At 41.7% G+C, this 22205-nt stretch overlaps 1 protein-coding gene across 1 annotated transcript in view; it reads left to right on the top strand.

Moving 5' to 3' along the window:
* LOC119777746 (copine-4) overlaps positions 1–14444 on the top strand; it is a 78974-nt gene extending 64530 nt beyond the window's left edge. Inside the window, exons 10-15 of the mRNA XM_038276744.1 lie at positions 5908–6041; positions 7445–7499; positions 7870–7921; positions 10408–10541; positions 10628–10864; positions 13568–14444. Of these exons, the coding sequence (XP_038132672.1) occupies positions 5908–6041; positions 7445–7499; positions 7870–7921; positions 10408–10541; positions 10628–10864; positions 13568–13699 (744 nt within the window). The 3' untranslated portion in view covers positions 13700–14444. The remainder of the gene's footprint in view (positions 1–5907; positions 6042–7444; positions 7500–7869; positions 7922–10407; positions 10542–10627; positions 10865–13567) is intronic.
* The last annotated feature ends 7761 nt before the right edge of the window (positions 14445–22205 follow it).

Here is a 22205-nt window from a genome sequence, read left to right on the forward strand (position 1 = left end):
ATGGGCAGTGTTGTAGGGGCCAAGGGTAGCATGGTGATGGATGATGCCATGGTCGGTCATCGCTGCACACATTGTGATGTTCCCTCCGCGCTGGCCAGGGACTTCAACAATGGCACGCTGGCCGATTATATTCCTTCCCCTCCTTCGTCTTTTTGTGAGGTTGAATCCAACCTCATCAATGAAGAAGAACTGGTGCTCCACTGCATCCACCTCCAGCTCAAGGACTCTCTGAAACACACATGACAATATCAGAAGTAGACATGGAGCGGTCTCTATTGTGAAGCACAATCATTATGATTACAATATAATAGAAAGAAATATGTATGATTTATACAATGTTGACAGTATGCATCAAAGGTGGGAATGTACTGTATAGGACGTACTTGCACATAGTTATATCGCAATTCTTTGACCCTTTCTGAATTGCGCTCAAATGGCACCCTGTAGACCTGCTTCATCCTCAGTTTATTTCTGTGCAAGACACGGTCCAGCGTTGATAAACTTACCCTATCAATATTTTGAAATATCTCATTGTTTTCTATTATTTTTCTTTGTATTTGCCGTAAGGTAATGGCATTATTTTCAAGAACCATGTTCATGATCTCTGTTTCCTGTTCAGGAGACAGAAGACGGCCCCGTCCACCTCTTGTTGGTAATCTTTCAGTTCTGCAATACAAAGAGTGCAATACTGTAAATACTGTGTAGGAATACATTTCCCAAATACTCGAAACACAATGTCCTACAGAACAGTCCACAGGTAATACTGTACTACTGTACTCATTGAGTACTGTATTGATATGCAGTACTGCAGTTTTGTAGTGAGAGTAGATTTCTTACCTATTCTCATTGCGGAAAGTCCGGATGATGGATGCTACAGTGTACCTGCTCAAATTTGGCTGTACTCTTTGCCCAGCCTCCCTCATTGTTAGGCCGTGGTTGACCACATGGTCAACCAAAGTTGCTCGGATCTCATCAGAAATGATTGTCCTTGGCCTTCCTCGTCCTCGTCCTCCCCATCGTCCTCCTCTTACTCTCACTCCTCTGGCTCTGGCTCTGCCTCTGTTTACAACATTGGCCTCCATTGCTCCAAAACAGAAGAGCTCACCTGTTGCCATTCTATGCTAAAGCTCTGATTGCTGAGTGGAAACATGTGTGTTAGGTGTTTGCCCATGTGAGGAGTCAGTGTGCATAGTAGGGAAATTAACTTTAGAGTTTTGAATAACAGTGTGTTCCTTGTGAAAACAAAAGATTTTCTTCATGACAATTGTGTGTAGAGTTTTGGAAAAAGTGTGTTTTAGAACTGCAATTTGAGTGTAAAGCAGGAATTGTGCTTGTAGTTTAGCAGAATTGGTTCAGGGGGTTGGTGCATGAGTTACATTTTGTGGTCATTGTGTTTCAAGTACCAATATTTGTGTGTAAACAATCGAGAAAAACTGTAAGATCCACTATTCTGAGATTAGAGTCAGAATTCTGAGAAAAAAGTATGAATTCTGAGAAAAAAAGTATAAATTCTGAGAAAAAGTATGAATTCTGAGAAAAAAAGTATAAATTCTGAGAAAAAGTCTGAATTCTGAGAAAAAAGTATGAATTCTGAGAGTAAAGCCAGAATTCTTCCGAAAAAAGTAAAAATTCTGAGATTAAAGTCAGAATTCTGAAAAAAAGTCAGAATTCTGAGAAAAAAAGTCAGAATTTTGAGATTAAAGTCAGAATTATGAGAAAAAGTCTGAATTCTGAGATGAAAGTCAGAATTCTGAGAGTTAAGCCAGAATTCTTCCGAAAAAAGTCAGAATTCTGAGAAAAAGTCTGAATTCTGAGATGAAAGTCAGAATTCTGAGAGTTAAGCCAGAATTCTTCCGAAAAAAGTCAGAATTCTGAGAAAAAAGTCTGAATTCTGAAAAAAAAGTCAGAATTCTGAGAAAAAAAGTCAGAATTCTGAGAAAAAAGTCTGAATTCTGAGAAAAAAGTGAATTCTGAGATGAAAGTCAGAATTCTGAGATTAAAGTCAGAATTCTGAGAAAAAAGTCAGAATTCTGAGATTAAAGTCAGAATTCTGAGAGTTAAGCCAGAATTCTTCCGAAAAAAGTCAGAATTCTGAGAAAAAAGTCTGAATTCTGAGAAAAAAAGTCAGAATTTTGAGATTAAAGTCAGAATTATGAGAAAAAGTCTGAATTCTGAGATGAAAGTCAGAATTCTGAGAGTTAAGCCAGAATTCTTCCGAAAAAAGTCAGAATTCTGAGAAAAAAGTCTGAATTCTGAGAAAAAAGTCAGAATTCTGAGAAAAAAAGTCAGAATTCTGAGAAAAAGTCTGAATTCTGAGATGAAAGTCAGAATTCTGAGAGTTAAGCCAGAATTCTTCCGAAAAAAGTCAGAATTCTGAGAAAAAAAGTCAGAATTTTGAGATTAAAGTCAGAATTATGAGAAAAAGTCTGAATTCTGAGATGAAAGTCAGAATTCTGAGAGTTAAGCAAGAATTCTTCCGAAAAAAGTCAGAATTCTGAGAAAAAAGTATGAATTCTGAGAAAAAAAGTCAGAATTCTGAGAAAAAAGTCTGAATTCTGAGAAAAAAGTGAATTCTGAGATGAAAGTCAGAATTCTGAGATTAAAGTCAGAATTCTGAGATTAAAGTCAGAATTCTGAGAAAAAAGTCTGAATTCTGAGAAAAAAGTCTGAATTCTGAGATTAAAGTCAGAATTTTGAGATTAAAGTCAGAATTCTGAGATTAAAGTCAGAATTCTGAGAAAAAAGTCAGAATTCTGAGAAAAAAGTCAGAATTCTGAGAAAAAAGTCTGAATTCTGAGAAAAAGTCAGAATTCTGGATCCAGGCTCAAAATGAGCACCTTGATATGTGCTTGAGAATGGCTTAGTCTCAGTTCAAACCCAGGTTTAAAGCCTTGCAGGGCAGCCTAAAGCCCACTGCCAACATTAAAACGGTCAGTTCAGGTGTTTCATAAAATATGGGAATCAGGAAATTGTCTTTATACCAAACTGAACGGTTGTTGTTCTCTACTTCAAAAAAACACTTTAGATTTTAAAATGGAAAAATTTTCTTTTTTTTTTTCGATTTAAAAATTCAATATATAACATGGATGCATAAACATCTGCTTTTTATTTCAGTGTTAAATTCTGTTTAAACTAACTTTTATAATGAAAAATGTCTCTGACATTATTTATTGGTTGATGATTTTCTTTATTCTTTATTCTGATTTTTAGATGCTTACTCCTGCTGTAAACGTTATTGAACAGTTCTCCACTGCACAAAGAACACAAGATCAAAATAACTCTCTAAAACACTATGGTTAGGTTGAACTGCATGGATAGATATGAAAGTGTGCGGCGGCACCATGCTCTTACTCTGAGCTACCGCCCTGCCCTGTCTGTAACGTCTGGACAGAGCGCACCTGTCCAGATGTTCAGGTGCGCTCCGAGCTACTAGAGATAAAGCCCCTTAATTAGCGGATGAACCCAAAATGCTTTTCTCTGCCATATTTCCTACTGGTTTCTGTCATTAGACTCTTGTAAGTTTACTATTCTGCTGCGGTGAGCGGGATACCACGCCCTAGCTTGGTTGACGTTAGCCTCGTGAGACCATCCTGATCTCGCGAGCTTTCAAGGTTTCACTGGCAGATCAGTCTGGAGACTCTCCGTTAAAGAAAATTTGGAGCCGTTCACCAAACGAACGTCCAATCAGCGTTGGCTTTGAGGCGGGTTGAGGTGTGACGCAACGAGAAGCGCGACAGTTCAGTCTAAAGAACATGGCGCCTTCAGCCGATGAAACTAGCGTTAGCTTGGCTATCGAGCAGGTTTTATCGGAATTAAAGAGTATTTCTTCACTGAAAGAAGAGCAAAACACTGCTCTGGAGGCTTTTCTCAGAGGAAAAGATGTTTTTAATCTTCTCCCGACTGGTTTCGGCAAGAGTTTGATCTATCAATTGGCTCCTCTTCGTCGTTGCTCTGTTAGTACGTCATATGCTTCGTTGATCTGATTGGTTTATTTGGCCCGTCTATCACCAACATAGGCCAATCAGCTAACCAGTATTTTCGCCCCTTCCCAAAATTACTTCAACGGAAGGAGTCAGGTTAGGTTGACGTTGCCATGACGATGTAACTTCCATGAATTTGTGTTGATTAGGCCTCAAAATAATTCAATTAGAATCCAAAAACATGTACTAGTATAACGGAAAAAATGTAAAATAATTTTCCAAAATATTCATAAGAAATGTATAAATTGTGGAAATATTTTTTTTAAATCTCCCTCTCGCCACCAGGGGGTGCTGCAGCATCCCCACTCCCAGTTGCCAACGTAAGGATCACAAACAGTGATTGTAAATGAGTAATTCCTACTTAAGAACACTGAGATTTATTACTTGTAAATTTGTTATCCAGTCACAAATGTGGGATTTCTCTTATAAATTTGTGATTCACAGATTTGTTACCCTTAGTTGCAAATTTCTGATTTATGACTGTATTCCTGTATTGCTGCCAAGTTGCAACTTTTATTCTTAATTTATGAACTATTATTTTCACAGATGAATCATCTGATGTCACAGAAAGTAACAAACGTTTTATTTTTTTCCATGTTTGACTTCAGTTTTTATTGAGGGTATTTTCACCCCATACCGTGAGGAAATTAGGTCATCTAAGCTTTCGTTCCTCTGTGTGTCAATCTGGCTCTAAGAACTAGACTTTTCATCTATAAGTAATAATTTCTACAAGTTTAAAGATTCATTGATGTAAAAATAGCTCATTTTTCGTGATGTTGTTATTTTATTTATGTAGAAATCATTAAACCTGCTGAAACTGTGTTGTTCTTCGTGGCTCTAAGCAGCAGCTGATGAGCAGGACGGGTTCTGTGATGAATGATGTTGAGCAGGTTGGCGTTCTGTTGGGTTCCTCTGTTCACCCTGCGGTTCGCTGATAGGGCCTCCTGAAGGATCAGCAGAACCTGCTGCTAACACGTGTCGACACGCGTCTCTGAATGTTTGATCACAGCCCGTCTGCTGACTGAGACTCAGTCTGTTTCTCAGGGATCCTCTAGGATTCAGGGAGAGCTGTGAACATGGAAGCAGAAGGATGGAGCCGGCCGGCCCGGGGAAACAGAAGCAGGCTCAGATTCATCTTCTATCGTGTCTCTTTCTCTGGGAACCGCTGTAGCTCCCAGATCTGCTGTGGTCCTGCTTCATTCCAGTGACGTTACGCTACATGATTGGCTGAACGTTGCCACATGATGTTAACATCCTGGTTGCCCTGACAACGATAATAACATCACGCAGTCGAGAGTATCTGTAGCGTTAGCGTGGCTAATGATGATCGCATTGACTCATTGACTCTTCAGCAATCCCTCACACTAAGCATGCTTGTAGCGACAGTGGGGAGGAAAAACTCCCTTTGAACAGGAAGAAACCTCCAGCAGAACCAGGCTCAGTGTGAGCGGCCATCTGCTGAGGCCCACTGGGGTTCAAGGAGACAGAAGCAGACATAGAAAAAGAAGCATAGATACAAAAGGCAACCGTCAACCAGCTCCACAGGCGACCCCGTCCAGGAAACACACAGCCAGGCAGACGAGCTCCGAGCCAGCTCCCATGTCAGAGGATGAAGAGAGCACATCCAGCCAGCCTTAGAAGGCGGTACTTTCCTTCCAGACTGAAATGATTGTTTTCTACTTTCAGCTTCTTTAGATCACAGATGAAATGTAAAATAACAGCAAATATAAGTAATAATATGTTGAGATTCCAGAAGAAATTTCATCCTTCAGAAACGGGTGCTACACAGTTTGTCCAAGTGGAGTTGCCATATTTTGGTGTCATAAGAAGGGGCGGGGCCCTGAGCAGACCTGGTACCTACACCGTTTCTGTTTGTTTGTTCGATGAAGCAGAAACCGGAGCCTCTGATTGGCTGCTCTCCCTGCAGGTGGCAATCGACTTCACGGCTTCTAACGGCGACCCTCGGAACAGCTGCTCTCTGCATTACATCCACCCATACCAGCCTAACGAGTACCTGAAGGCCCTGGTGGCCGTGGGGGAGATCTGCCAGGACTACGATAGGTGGGTCAGAACCGCGGCTCGGTGGGAGCAGCACTGCTCTCCTTCCTCTGGTCCCTAATAGATTTTTCAGGGAGATAGATGAGTCTAACTCAGAGATTGGTTTTAAATCGAACATTAAGAATTAAAATGGTTAAAAAATCCAACATCCTTGATTAATTTTTCGGTTCCACAGTGGAATAACGACACAACAAAATGCCCGTAAGCAACATTATCTGGGTGTTCTATTGACTGGACTGGTTAGTAGCAGCAACGTCCACCTTTCCCTCTTCCGTTCTTTGAAAGAACATGTTTATTTTCTGAAGTTTTTTCCGTTCTTCCAGCAGCTCTTCTTTCCTTTTTCTTTTCTGGAATCGGTTTTAGTGTAACATGATCTGACGTCTTGCGCACTGCACGGAGAAAGTGCTGCGCTCTGGGTCTCTGAGCAAGACCCTTAGCCCCGATTGCTCTCCGGGTGCCCCACGATGGCAGCCCACTGCTGAGATCAATTAAAAGTTCAATTATTAATTATTAAGTTCGGCCAAAATGGGAGATGATCTCCGTTGCTGGACATGAAGGAAACATTGCAAAAGAGTCAAATACATCAGACACCCTGATGTAAATTAACACAGGTTTCAGCATAACAACAGTAGAAAGCAAGAACACATGTCGTTACATTTACATTACATCTAATATAATATCTATCCTGTCTTATAAAACAAACTATAGGTTTAACTGTACTTCTAATTCAAACAAATCTATTGTAAAATTTAAAAGAAGTCAAAATTTGTAATCGATGACTTAGAATAGTTGTAATTATGTTCGAGATGCAGTCAGCCCGGCCACGTCGACCCCCCCCCCAGGTCTGTTCCGCTGTCATTGAAGATGCTTACAGAGGTCACAAAAGGTCAGCAGTCAGACTGGACTCCCGGCTCTGCTACAGTTTGATTCCTTTTGGAACCAAATACTTGTTTGTTTGAGGTGCTAAGTGGGTTAGCCGCAATAGGCTACTTCCTTCTTTACCTCCTGCACACCTGCGCAGCATCCAGAGCATGTGAGCGGAGCGTGGAGCGAGCCAGTTCGCCCCTCTGTTCTCACAACATCAATTAAAAATATTGGATTATAAAATTAGTGAAATAATATTTACTGAGTGGGGAGCGGGAATTGCACGGCGCTCCACTCGGTTCACGTGCTCCTGCAGCATCGTACCTCCTTTGCTGCGGTAATTAACAGGAAGGTCTTTATTTATTAGCAACCTTTGCAAAAACTAAAAGTAAAACACAAATAAATAATTTGGCAGCAGGACTCACTAGTCTATCAGGGTTTAGATTCAATAAAGGTTTCATTTGCTCCTTTACAGCTATTTGTTTGGGGGCGGGGGGTAAGAACCGGGTCTCTGACGTCAGAACCTTTTCTCTCTCCTTCAGTGATAAAATGTTCCCGGCGTTCGGCTTCGGCGCCCGGATCCCCCCGGACTTCAAGGTAACCCCCCCCGCCGCTCCTCCCAGCATGCCCTCTGCTCAGAGAAGCTGATCAGGGATCTGTGTCTCCTCACAGCGGGGGTCTGCATGTCCCCCTCCCCCCCCCCCCACGCCTCCTGCTGGCCGCTCAGTCCTGGACCGGATGCTGCATTCAAAGCAGTTCTGATTGGCTCCATTTAGGGCCCACAGCCTGGAATCTCTAAGCTTAAAGGCTGCAGAGGATCAGAGTGATTTTTATTTCCCTTCTTGTAGAATAAAGATGAATTAAAATGAGTGAAACCGACATGAATCCAACATCGGTCCAGAACCAGAACCGCCCTGCTCTCCTCTTTGATCAAATATCAAAAGCAGCTTCCTGTTTCTCCTCGCAGGTCTCCCACGACTTTGCCGTGAATTTTAACGAGGACAACCCGGAGTGTGCAGGTAGGTGCAGAAGATGCTCCAGGCTGTGAGGTGACCACAGGCTGGTGGCGTCCTGATCAGCGCTTCTAGATTCTACTTTTCTATGAACATTAATGACGAGGGATGAAATCAGAGGTGAAACCAGGAAGATGTAATGACCCCCCCCTCCCCCCCCAAAAAAACAAAACCTGAAACTGCATCCTGGTATTTCTGTCTCCATGACGACGACCTATAAGTCATGGATGCAAAGGACAGATCAGAGCTGCTGTCCTTCATTGATCAAACTGATGCTTTCATCTGCTGATGGCTCCTCTGTCTACATGCTGACCTTCTGGGTGATGTTTCCTCCCCCCCATCAGCCCCCCCTCCTCTGGGTAAAACTCATCATCAGCAAACGAGGAAAACTGATAAACTGGAGCTGGATGGAGATTTCACTGTAGAAGCAGAAACGTCAGTTTGAGGTTAAACAATCATCCAGAAGCTCAGGGATTTTTAGGCATTACTGCTTTTTTATTCTTTACAGAACACAAAACCAGTACTTATTTATGATATATTAAAGCTGTAGGGAAATCATATTTAAATGTCAAATCATTCTGGCTTAAACATGTATATAAATGTACTCTTTATCAGAACATATTGTCCCAAAATTTAGAAACTTTTTTATATATAAAAAAAAAAAAATCCTCTTAAATTGTCTTAAAATCTGTGAGGTTTTTCTCATTATCTTCTGCAGGCCAGTTAGTTCTACATCAGCCTGAACACCTAAATTTGGCCAATCATATATCAACGGTCATCTGTCAATCAATTTTTTTCGGTCATAGCATCTTCATTCATGTGTCGCAGCTAATATACGCAACGGTTGAAATCAGAATCCTTTCCTTTCCCATTGAGTTGCGTCCCAGTGTTCACGGGGATGGACGTCTGTGTCTTCGGCAGGCGTAGAGCTAACAGAACTGGCAGCGTTGCGAGGCAAGGGCTCAAACATGTACGGCTGGAAGCCTTCTACACCAAACCAAGCTTCTGCCGCCCTGGCGTCCTCTTCCACAACATCTTTGTCCCCGCTTTCCTCCTCTAAATAAAAAATGGATGACGGAGGAGACTCATCCACGACCTCCGACACTAAACTCTCCTCCTCTTGCATGTTTCCGCTGTCCATAGCGTTCCTTGACAGCGTCGTTTCTAAGTCACCAATTTAGCGCTACTTGGTCCCAATGGAATTTCCCATTGGGAACCTGCTAGCACTAAGATGCTAACTGGTTAGCAAGATGCTTCCGACAAACTGGCCACAACCAAACATACTTGCAAACCTCCTGCCACTACAATCCCGCCCCCTTGATAACCGACCAATCACATTCACTTTATTCACTCGTGTAAACGCGGGCACCACTCGGGAGAATTCTGAACTGCAGTCGTTGGAAAAGCTGCTTCTCTACGACTTTAAGTGGAAGTAGGCAGACCAGGTAATATAATTGATGTGGGATTGAAAGGATAGGGTGCGATCGAGGATGACACCCAGACTCTTTTGGGGGGACGGTGAGCTGGAGGAGATGTCAATAATAAGTGGGAAGCTGTCGGTTTTAGAAGTAGCTGATTTAGCGCCAATAAGGAGAACCTCATGTTTATTACTGTTCAATTGAAGGAAGTTGTTGGTGAACCAGGGTTTTATTTCAGAGATGCTATCTGTGAGGGAGGCAGGCGGAAGAGAAGACAATTGTTTTGCGTTGAGGTAGAGCTGGGTTTCATTGATCTCGCGAGCTTTCAAGGTTTCACTCGCCGATCAGTCTGGAGACTCTCCATTAAAGAAAATTTGGAGCCGTTCACCAAACGAACGTCCAATCAGCGTTGGCTTTGAGGCGGGTTGAGGTGTGACGCAACGAGAAGCGCGACAGTTCAGTCTAAAGAACATGGCGGCTTCAGCCGATGAAACTAGCGTTAGCGTGGCTATCGAGCAAGTTTTATTGGAATTACAGAGTATTTCTTCACTGAAAGAAGAGCAAAACACTGCTCTGGAGGCTTTTCTCAGAGGAAAAGATGTTTTTGCTCTTCTCCTGACTGGTTTCAGCAAGAGTTTGATCTATCAATTGGCTCCTCTTCGTCGTCGCTCTGTTAGTACGTCATATGCTTCGTTGATCTGATTGGTTTATTTGGCCCGTCTATCACCAACATAGGCCAATCAGCTAACCAGTATTTTCGCCCCTTCCCAAAATTACTTCAATGGAAGGTTTCCAGATGGCGGAGTCAGGTTAGGGTTTCATCGGCATAGCAGTGGAAGTGGATATTAAGTTTGCGGAATATAGTGCCTAGGGGAAGGTGGTAGATGATGAAGAGGAGGGGCCCCAGGACAGAGCCCTGAGGCACACATCAGGTGACGGGGAGGGGTGGATTGGATGTTCTTTAGTTGAGTGTAGCCAGAGAAGTAGAAAGTAACCCAGTCCAATGGAGTGTTATTGATGCCAGATACTTGTTGCAGTAGCCTGGTTTTGACCCGGTCCCTTTCGGTCCTTCAGGTATTCAGGGCGTGGTGGAGGCTTATCAGGCATGCCTGCCCAAGCTGCAGCTCTACGGTCCCACCAACATTGCCCCCATCATCCAGAAGGTGGCCAAGTCCGCCTCACAGGAGGTCCACACCAAAGAGGCCATGGTGAGCCTTGATCCGTTTGTTCCCTCCAACCAGTCTGAACTGGAACTGTGTTAAAATCCCATCTGATTCCTACTTCCTGACCTCAGGCCTACTTCATCCTGCTGATCCTGACCGACGGCGTGATCACGGACATGGCCGACACCAGGGAGGCCATCGTCCAGGCCTCGCACCTGCCCATGTCCATCATCATCGTGGGGATTGGGAACGCTGACTTCGGAGACATGCAGATGCTGGACGGAGATGACGGGATCCTGAGGTCCCCCAAAGGAGAGCCCGTCCTCCGGGATATCGTCCAGTTTGTCCCATTTCGCAACTTCAAACATGTGAGTTCTCCAAACACAAAAACTCCACGTTACAAAAGTTAATTATTATTTATTTCAAAAAATCATATTTCTAAATCTCTGAGGGGTTGTGACATGTAAGAGGTTATTGTAATATTATCTCTGACTCGTCTTTCATGATCCAAGATGGCCGCCCTCTAGGCATGTCGGCCAGCATCCAATGATGGCTCTACACATATGTCTATGGTTTGAACCACTTTCAGTTATTTATAGAGCCAGAGGAGAACCCACAGGGTTCCTTTCAGAGCTTCTACCTTGAAGAGCAAAGTGCTGGAACATCACAGCGTTTCCCTGAAGTTTGTGACGACTCCGAGTTTGGAAAGCAGTGAATCACAGAAACTTCACACTGATCAAAGCAGGCAGACAGAGACGGCTTTCCACTCCGCCTCCTGATCTTCGCTGCCCATCGCTTCTCCTCTAAACAGACGTTCGCTCTTTATAAACCCCGACAGAACGACACTCCGCTCTACAACATAATGAATATGTTTCGCTTCTGGGCGTAATCTTCGTGATGGATGTGGGTTTTTCTTTGTTTGCTCCCAAGAGGCAAAGAAATGGACTCTGACTGCAGAAGAAGAAGGCAGGGGGGAGTCATTTCCTCATCCAGGGAAGAAATGTCAAAGAGTGAGAAATGAATTTGGTTATAACTTATTTCAGCACATCAGCTGAGGGCGTATTTTCCTCATCAGGTCCTTAGATCAACTAAACTTCAACAATGAACAGAATGAATTTCAACATTAATCAATCGAAAGATAAAGCTTCCCTATAGAAAATCATCAGTAAGATGCTGGAAATCTGATGCAATCTGATTGACAATGCAGGATTATTTCTACATCAATCTCAACCAGGAGTCGACAACCTAAACTGTTCAAAGAGCCAAACTGGACCAAAATAACAGAAGTCAGATCTGTAAGGAGCCGCAAAAATGTGAAGGTCTGTAAAATGTAAATCTGTAAATGTACAGTATATTAGCCCACTGCAGTGGCTCACTTTGTTTCTATTTACTGCATGGAAAAACAGTCTAGCAACAAGTATTGAAACGTGAACAAGACCAGATAATATTCTTCAACTTATGAACAAAAATAAAAGTACATCCACGTTCTCATAATATAAACCCACTCAAAAACTGTGTCGCTTCCAGCAGATCTTTTTTCCCCACTGTTCTTACGTATAGTACGTACAAGCGAACAAAAAAAAAAACATGTTTAGAATTATAGCATGCAGGAAGCATTGACTTGACTAAGGAAGACTTCAGGAACGATGTCCTCCGGACAGTTGCACCATGATGGCCAGAACCACGTTTGGAGGAAACCTCCAGGAGGAGCTCAGCTAAAACACGTCTGACCAACTGTGAGGCACGGCGGTGGAGGAGTGATGACTTGTTTAGATCCTTACTGTCATTGGGCAGATTGATGTTCATCTGTAACCTGACTCCGCCAGATGGATTTGCTCCGCATATCCATCTAGTTGAAGTAATTTTGGGAAGGGGCGAAAATACTGGTTAGCTGATTGGCCTATGTTGGTGATAGACGGACCAAATAAACCAATCAGATCAACGAAGCATATGACGTACTAACAGAGCGACGACGAAAACATAACCACAAGCCAGGCTACTCTTGCCGAAACCAGTGGGGAGAAGAGCAAAAACATCTTTTCCTCTGAGAAAAGCCTCCAGAGCAGTGTTTTGCTCTTCTTTCAGTGAAGAAATACTCTGTAATTCCGATAAAACTTGCTCGATAGCCACGCTAACGCTAGTTTCATCGGCCTAAGCCGCCATGTTCTTTAGACTGAACTGTCGCGCTTCTCGTTGCGTCACACCTCAACCCGCCTCAAAGCCAACGCTGATTGGACGTTCGTTTGGTGAACGGCTCCAAACTTTCTTTAACGGAGAGTCTCCAGACTGATCTGCGAGTGAAACCTTGAAAGCTCGCGAGATCAGGATGGTCTCACGAGGCTAGTTCATCTGTCCAACGGCTGAAGTCTGGAGCAAACTGGGTAATAAGCAGAACCATGATCCATTAAACAGTAGTTTAGTAGCCAAGTTTCAGCCTGATCCTGCGTCCTGCGTTGCACGACCCCCTCCCAGTCAGGAATTGTAAGGTTGGGAGAAAATCAAACATGATTGAAATTCAGTCGGCCGTTGTAAGGCGGTCGAGGACAAATCCTGCTGTTGAAGCAGAACTACGAGCCGATTTACCAGAACCTCAAGAACTGTGCAAACAAGGGAGTTCTTCTTTTTCCAGACTGATGAGTCCAACCAGCGCCACCTCTCGCCGCTGAGTCCGACGTGTGGTTTTTAGACGTACAGTGTCAGCAGGTAGATCATCAGAGCATTGGGCCACACAGTGTGAGAACAAAGGTCGCGAGCTGTGAACTGTTAAAGCCCGTGGTTTTGTCCTAGAGTTTGAGCTGTAGCCGCATGCCAAGATTTAAAAAATTGCATAGTTTATGACCGGCTTTAGAGAATGAGGGTTCTGCAGTGGCCTAGTCAAAGTCCAGACCTCAGCCTGACTGAAATGCTGTGGCGGGACCTTCATAGAGCATCCAAAGACTTTGGAGGAGAACTTGTTCATATTAGATCCTGGTTCCTACAGGTTCTTCCTGCTGATGGGGGTTCTACCATCCTCTGGGTCCCAGGTGGAACCGGTCTTCCATCTAATTCTCAATCCTGTCTGTCCTCCTCAGGCGTCTCCAGCTGCTCTGGCGAAGAGCGTCCTAGCAGAAGTGCCCAACCAGGTGGTTGACTACTACAACAGCAAGGGCATCAAGCCCAAAGTGCCCAGTGAATACCAGTCTTCCAGGCCGTTCGGGCCCTAAGCTCCGCCTCCACAGCGGCCCAGCAGAAGCACCTCATGAGAACTTCACCAAATGTTTACTGTTTCATGTTCTTTGTTGAAGCGGACGCTGAAGGTGACACTGCTCAAACGTCTTTGCAGTTTCACTCGGTTCTTACAAGAAAGTTTTAACAGAAGGAACTTTTTAGAACCCTCTTGGTTCCTGGTTTTCCTTCTGCTACTTCAGTACCTGAACTTTCATGATTTCAAATAAGTTAGCTAAAGGTAGCTTTCAGATGTCATTGTTAGATTTAGAGCATTTCTTTGATGGAGGATCCTTCTGTGGCTCACTGCTCTCTAAGAACCATATAGGTCCAGAGTCAGTTCAGTCTGGAGAAAAGGTTCAGGTAAGTTCTCAGCTGTTCACTTTACTGTAGGAAGGACCCTTACAGGAAAGTGGGGTTGGGAGCAAGTGGAGGGTCACAACGTTGTTTTCCTCCAACTTCTCCTTGAGAGTTTAATCCTTTCATGCATAGTGATCACTACTGTCTACAGCTATTTAAAATGTTTTTATATATACCTTAAATTTTGGGCAGGTCTGCATATAGTCCAATCTAGTGGAAGCTATTGCATCGTTGCATACAGAAAATTCAAATTTGTTGATCATTGTAATGGAAAAAAACAACAACACAGAGACAGGAGAATTTAGAGAAGCCAGTTAACCCTAAGGTCTGGTTATCCTCCCGCAGCAGCCTGTCGCAGACATTTTTGATTTATGCCCAATATTAAAGCGTGGTCTTCGCTGTTATTCCACGCCACAACGCCAGAGGGCCAATCAGGAACTAGCTGTGGGTCTAGATACGGCCGAGGCGGTGAGGAAGTAGGGGCAAGTTTGTGCGACAACGGAGGGACATGAGGGCCAAAAAGAGCGGGGATCCAGGTGGAAAAAGGGTCCCAGCATTCTCGCACACCTCGCTCTGCTAGCTGCTCCATCTTCACCAGTCGTTTTCCACAATGGCGGTTACAAACAAAACAAGTCGGTAAGGAACCAAACAGGAAATACACATAGTGTAGAGCGGATGTAGATTTGACCAATCAGAGGCCTCCTGTTTGTGGTCACCTACAATTTTGGAGAGGTGCACCAGAGTGTCTGCAGAAGGGGCGGGGCATATTTGCGTTAACTGCGACGCACGCAGACGACCTAGTTTATGAGTATAAATCATAGCCTGGGTGCCATTCCGAACTTAGTCCCGCCCACAACGTTTGAGGTCGGGAAGTTCGGTCTGGCATTGCTCAACAGTATCGCGAGTATGCTAGCACAATATCTGGCGGGCCAATCAATTTGTCAGGGCGGGCTTTATACGATGATGGACAGTTGATCAACAGTAACGTAATCAACCACGTCACCAAAGCGCGCTTGGGTGACAACAACAATGGCTGCCGCTGGAGATTTGAGGTGAGTAGATTCTGCTATTAGGTCTGTTCTAGAAGATATCGACAGCAAATTAATTTTAAAAGAGGAACAGAAAAACGCGATCAAGGCATTTGTTGAAAAGAAAGATGTTTTTGGCGTCCTTCCTATGGGATTCGGCAAAAGTTTAATTTATCAGCTGGCTCCCTTGGTCGCTTAACATACGTCACGCACTCCGTTGCTCTTATTGGTTGTAGGTCTATCCAATTGAGTGCAGAGGCATTTTCTTTCCTGGTTCGTTCGAAACACGCCCCATAATCACAGCTCTATGGAGCAGTATCAGACTCATATTCTGACTAGAGTTGAGTAGGACTACGTCAGGCCATATAAATCAGCCTAACATTCATGTTTTTGGACTGTGGGAGGAAGCCAGGGGACCCGAAGGGAACCCATGAATGCAAACTCCATGCAGAAAGACTGCGGGCCGGGAATAAAACCAGGAACTTTCCTGCTGCAAGGCAGCAGTGCTACCCACTGCGCCACTGAGCAGCCATGCCAAGTGAGAGACTGCATAGAGGCAACGCACATTACAACTGTAAAGCTAAATTACTACTATATTTCCATGCAGCTACTTTGTTGGTATATTGATATTTTTTATGGTATAAAATGAATAAAGTACACCTGAGTGGACGGATAAATGTTTCTTTATAGAATATAGATAGAAACTACATTTTTTTTCAAACCTTGTTTTCCATTCCTAAGGATGTTTAAAAACACGTAGTAAACATATCCTTATAGAGTTTATCATAATTTATGATACACGTCCTGGAAACTTTTTAAAACCAGCCAAAAAAAGACACCGACCTTGAAAGTCTTTAAAATTTTTCTTAATTTTTTCTTTTGCCTGCGTTGCCTCTATGCAGTCGCTCAGCTAACGTGCGAGACGCCCTGGCGCTGCGATCCTGAGTCACATAACTCATCCGGTTAGCCAGTAAATACCAAAAAAATGCTTATTACAGGATTCCAAATCAAAATGTTTTTTGTTATCTTGGTAAGAGTTTGGTTTGTTTAATAGAAACTTTTTTCTGTGGACTTTAATTTTACGTTATTCTTACAATCAAGACACTAACCTTTAAAAAAGCACAGTTGGCTGTTAAATCTGTACTTTTATCACTGTTAGCCACATTCAGGATGAAATGACTTAATGCTACAACATGCTTTAAGCAGCAGAAGCAGCCGTTTTACATGCAAAGTCAATGGTTGACATGCATGAAGGTACATCAAAAGGTCCTGCAGCAACTATAGCAGCAGGACCAGCAACTCATGAGCATCTGAGGCACACGACGACAACACATGACCAGCACGCCGCCGAGAAAACCGCGAAAGATGAGAAGTTGATCGAGGCGATGTGCGTGACACTATATTGTTAAAGTGGAACATCTATGATTGGTAGTGGGAAAATCTATTCTTTGCAGCAAAAACACAGTAACAAGTAAAGTAAAGCATTTATAACTTTTGTGCAAACAAAAAAAAAGTAAACCTTATCTTTTAAATTCTGGAGGTAGCACACATATAATCCATGTCTTTGTCAGAATTCAAATGAGCGATTTTAATCTAGATTCATCTAGGTTAATTCCAGGATTACAGTGAGATTAATTTAGATTTTAAAAATTAATCTATGCCCCCCAACTATTTAAAGTGAATTAATTATCTTTATATTTATAAATACAACTAAAGTAAAATAGTTCAGATGTTGAGAGGACCGCGGCAACCAGCTGACCACCGAGGCTAACTGCAGATGGGCTAATGTTAACATTAGCCCATCTGCAAGGGCCAGGGCTAACGTTAGCCCGTCTGCAGCAGCCAGGGTTAACGTTAGCCCGTCTGCAGCAGCCAGGGCTGACGTTAGCCTGTCTGCAGTGGCCAGGGCTAATGTTAGTCCGTCTGCAGCAGCCAGGGCTAACGTTAGCCCATCTGCAGCAGCCAGGGCTGACGTTAGCCCGTCTGCAGTGGCCAGGGCTAATGTTAGTCCGTCTGCAGCGGGCAGGACTAACGTTAGCCCGTCTGCAGCAGCCAGGGCTAACGTTAGCCCGTCTGCAGCGGCCAGGGCTAACATTAGCCCGTCTGCAGCGGCCTTGGCTAACGTTAGCCCGTCCGCTGCGGCCAGGGCTAACGTTAGTCCGTCTGCAGCGGCCAGGGCTAACGTTAGTCCGTCTGCAGCGGCCAGAGCTAACGTTAGTCCGTCTGCAGCGGCCAGGGCTAACGTTAGCCCGTCTGCAGTGGACAGGGCTAACGTTAGTCCGTCTGCAGCGGCCAGGGCTAACGTTAGTCCGTCTGCAGCGGCCAGGGCTAACGTTAGCCCGTCTGCAATGGCCAGGGCTAACGTTAGCCCGTCTGTAACGGCCCTCTCTCTGCATAGCCGTGTGTGAAGTACCGCTGGCTCTGATGGAGGTTTGATTGCTTTATTTGGCAAAATGTTCATTTGATTTGTGTTTATCTGACTGTGTTCATTATTATTCTGCCACCAAATGAAAAAAAAGTCATAATTTATTATTATCTAAAGATAATTAATAACAGGAGGTGAAATGCAGCTCCAGACTAGCTTTGAATGTGGTGATGTCATCAGTAGCCTCTGAGTCCAGACTTTCCTGGGTTCTTCTCTAGAACAGACTTGGCGAGAACACGAGTCCATACTCGCGTTCTAGTGAATTGAGAATCGGCCTCAGTTTAATGTGCTTTTAGCGGTTCTCCACTCTGTGTTTGTTACATCGGTCTTCAGGGATCACTGGTTGAAATGCTTTTGAACATCTGCTTTAGAGGTATCAGTCTGTCAAAGAAACTAAAAGTTTTATTTGGGTTCTTACCGTTGGACCACATTAGAATTGGTGCAGTAGCACCGCCTGGCACCTAGGAGTCACTGTTGCTACTCAGTGATGTTTTTGGTACCGCGCAACTAAAACTCCAGGTTTATTTACTGAAGCAGATAAAAATCTTTAAGGAACCTTTTGCTACCCCATTATTAATCCCCACAAAATAAAGTTTAAAATAAACATCTTAGTGAAAAAGTGTTCAGATTCTAATTAGATAAATTATTAATTATTTACAATTAATTTAAATATTTATCTAATGGATAATTTAAGTATTAATTAGACAACTCCCTTGAAAAATTCACCATTAAACAATTAGATGTCACCTTAGGTAATTAAAATAGATTTAAAAACATTTATTATTGAATAATTACATTTTATTTAAAATTAGTAAAAAAAATTAATAACTGTACTTTATTTTTCTACCAATTATCCTGGCTGAACCAGTCCTATAGTTCAAGTACTTTTAGGATAATCCTTCTGTAGCAGAACCGGGTTTCCATCTTTCATCCTCCTGCCTAAGAAGTTCTGGGTTCAGAACATTTAATGTGAAAATGTGAAGTGTAGCACCTTCAGCGTCTGCTGTGCATGCAGGCCCGATGCCGGCTGAGCAGATCGTCTTCAGGTGATGTGAAAAGCACACAAACACGACCGTGACCAATCCAAACGCTGCTTCCCTGCAGACAGCATGCCATGCAGGGAACCAGCAGCAGAAGGAATGTATGAACCCTCCTCCCCGCTCCTCCTCCTGTTTTTATAAGGCTATATTCAAGTTTTGCTACATTTTTTGTAAAGTTCGTATTATTGTAAAGCATTTTGGATCCGTGTCAGATGAAAACGTGAGCTGCCTTCAGAGATGTTTGCATCCTCTGCTGTTTTTGTTTTGTCTTTCAAACACTGAGGCAGGTGCATGATGTGTTTGTTGTTTTGCATGCAAATCTCCATGCAGGACCTCCTGGTCCCTGTGGCTCCTGGTAGATTTCTTGGTAGTGAGTAAAATGAGGTGTTTCCAGTGACGAAGCTGCTCTACTCTCCAGCATGTTCACATGTAAATGAAATGATGTGAGTAGATTAAGAGCACAAATTAAAATCTTTAGAGTATGGTGATAGATTTTGGCCTCTATGTGTGATCAACACCTGTCCTTTCTTTTCACTTCTTTTGACTAAAGTAGCCATGGCGACAAATTGGTTTTGAAATTATTGGGGGAAAAATGCTAAACCAATTTGAATAAGTTGAATAAAAGTTTCAGAAGTAAATTATGTCAATGCAAATGTTGGATATCTTAAAAGTAGTTTTTTTTTCTTTAATTTTCTGTATTAATTTAGTTTTTTAGGTCAATTTAAATGAATGTAATACTATCCAAAATTCTGTTCTACAGATTTTGCACTCTACACTTATAAGTGTAAAGTGCACTTATGGAGTAAATTTTGTTCCATTATTGCTGCAGAGAACACTATGGTAGATAAAAAAAAAAAGAAAAAATGCAAGGACTAAACTTAAAAAAAAATGTTTTTTTTACTAAATTTTGAGAGTACATTTATTTTCTCTGATTTAGCTGTTTTTGTTTTTTCAAAAATTTATATATATATATTTCACAGAATTGTAAGTTTCAAGGTTAATTTTTCAAATTGTCTTTTAATTTTTTTTTTATAGAAGTTATCAATAAAAAATCTTTTCTCAAATTTCTTTACCACAGATCCCATTTATACGGTGGCTGAGAAGTGCAAAACACATTTACAATTCAAAAACACATTAACAAATAAAAAACAAAATAACATTTTTAAGAAACAAAATTAGATTTTATGAAACAAATGTATTTTTGAAAAAAAAAAAAGTAAAAATTTTTAAAAACAAATTTACATTTTAGGAAACAAATTCACATTTTAAATAAGTTAGATTTTAGGTGAGAGAAAGTTTTTTTTTTCTCTTTTGTATTTTTTTTTTTCTAAAATGAAACTTTCTCTCACCTAAAATCTAACTTATTTAAAATGTGAATTTGTTTCCTAAAATGTAAATTTGTTTTTAAAATTTTAAACTTTTTTTTCAAAAATACATTTGTTTAATAAAATCTAATTTTGTTTCTTCAAATGTTATTTCTTTATTTGTTAATGTGTTTTTGAATTGTAAATGTGTTTTGCACTTCTCAGCCGCCGTACATTTAAGCCTGACCTAACATCCTGCAGAGCCGATTCTTTACTAGAGCTCCATTCACAGAAAATGCAGAAGTAAAGAGGGAAAAGTTTGCAAAATAGAATTTAAAAGTAACGCAGTTTATAAATAAAAATCTCAAATAAAATCTAAAAAAGAAACTAAATAAATAGAAAACTTTATTGGCTGAAGTTTTGCATTCACACTATAAATCAGCCATGGCCCTTTTTTTTTATTGAGAAGTTTTTCAAAGATAGAAATTTTGAAACACATTTTCTTTGAATTTCTCTCCATAGGTTCAGCCTCAGACCAGCCTGATCTGTGTTTAAAAAAAGGCTTTTCTGTTGAGTAGGGATGAAACAACCGGATTAATGGTGATTAATACATTTTTAAATAATTAGCAGATAATTTAGTAATTGATTAATCATTAAATGAGGTATAGAGACTCTAAAACCGGCCTTAAACTGACAGATTGACTCACTTAGAGCAGTAATTATATCAAGCTTGTAAAAAAATGCATAAATAATTTGACCTTAAGTTTTGCTCTCTCCAGAACGCAAGAAGTGGAGAAGTTTTAGTTTCACTAGAAAATCTTTTCTAAGGAACCTTTTGCTATGTTATTATTAATTGAAAAAAATAATCTACAGATTATTCAATTAGCAAAATAACCGTTAGTTGCAGCCCTACTGCGGAGGCATAGCTCAGTATTTTGAAGTTTGAAATAAACTTCTTAGTGACAAAGTGCTGAGATTATAATGTTCAGACCAATCGTCCATCCGTCCATCAGAGTTTGGAGCTCAGAGACGTTCCTTTAATCCACGGTTAGCGGACCGACTGAAACACGGTTTGCTGCAGCGCTCCTGCTAAAAAAGAAGAAATCCCATCAGCAGGTGTTACTGAAAATCTGGAGGTTGAATCATTTTCCATGAACCTCAAGTTGGAGCAGCGGATCATCAGAAGGTAGATGCTGTTTAACGAGGAGGCCTTCAAACTACCCCAATTTGTTTTCTCTCCATTTTATCTTTTTCGCTGATGTTTGACTTTTCTTTCTCCGACCGATGAATTTCCGTCATTTTAGGCACTTTTGTCAAAGATGGAGGACAGGTGTTGTGTCACGTGGTTTATATTTGTATTAACATGCAGTATTGTGTGCAAAACAATGAGAAAATGACTTTGAATAATAAAAAAGTTTTATGAGGAAGCTCTGAGTGTGTCTGGTTTCAAAACCCCCATTGTCTAGCTTTTGCTCAGCCTCGAGGTTCTTCTCCGAACCTGCGGCTTTACGATCAACCGAAAGCTGTTCCGCGCAAATATATTGCAATATAATACATCTGATGAAACGGTTTTTATAAACTTTTTTTTATATAAAGCATTTTAAATTCCATGATAATCACAGTTAATGGATTTTATTGCCAATTAATTTAAAAGATAACGATTAAATGACTTTTTATAATTTTTAATGACCAACGAAAACCCTGGAAACAAGCAAAAATGACCGTAGATCATCCCGCCGTACTCTTTATGCGGCAAGAAGGAAGAGAAAGTAACTGAGAAAAGAAAAAAAGTGATAAGTGGAAGAAGAAGAAAGGCTGCATCAGGGCAGCTTTTACCAGGTGGAAATAAGTCATGAAGGGGCGGGGCTTCAAAAACACACAGGCCAGCATTCTGCTGAAGGGTAAAATGTCTTAAATCAAGCGTATTTACCCTTCATTTTAGTAGGTAAATGGGATAATTTGCCAATGGAGTGAATATTTTTACTCTTAAAATAAGAGTATTAGATAATATGCACTTGAAATAAGACAATGCGGTTGCTTTTTCTTATTTTAAATGTAAATTGTCTTGTCCCATTGGCAAAGTATCTCACTTACCTCCTCAATACAAGAACAAATGCACTTAGTTTAAGAAAAAGTTACTTATTTAGATTTCCATTTTTTGCAGTTTATTTGGGCATAATCATAGAAACAGGGTAACGATGTCCATGAACTAGTCTGTCCATCCCAGCAGAGATGGTTGGTTAGTTTTTAGCACACTGGACGAGTTAATGTTGCCTCATCACGCAGAAAGGTGCAGCGGCTCTGGTTTTTTGCTCCAGCTACTCCAGAAATGGCATATTTTCCTAATA

The sequence above is a fragment of the Cyprinodon tularosa genome, unplaced genomic scaffold (genome assembly GCF_016077235.1).
Source record: "Cyprinodon tularosa strain WSP-4 unplaced genomic scaffold, ASM1607723v1 ctg1269, whole genome shotgun sequence".
Taxonomy (NCBI): Eukaryota; Metazoa; Chordata; class Actinopteri; order Cyprinodontiformes; family Cyprinodontidae; genus Cyprinodon; species Cyprinodon tularosa.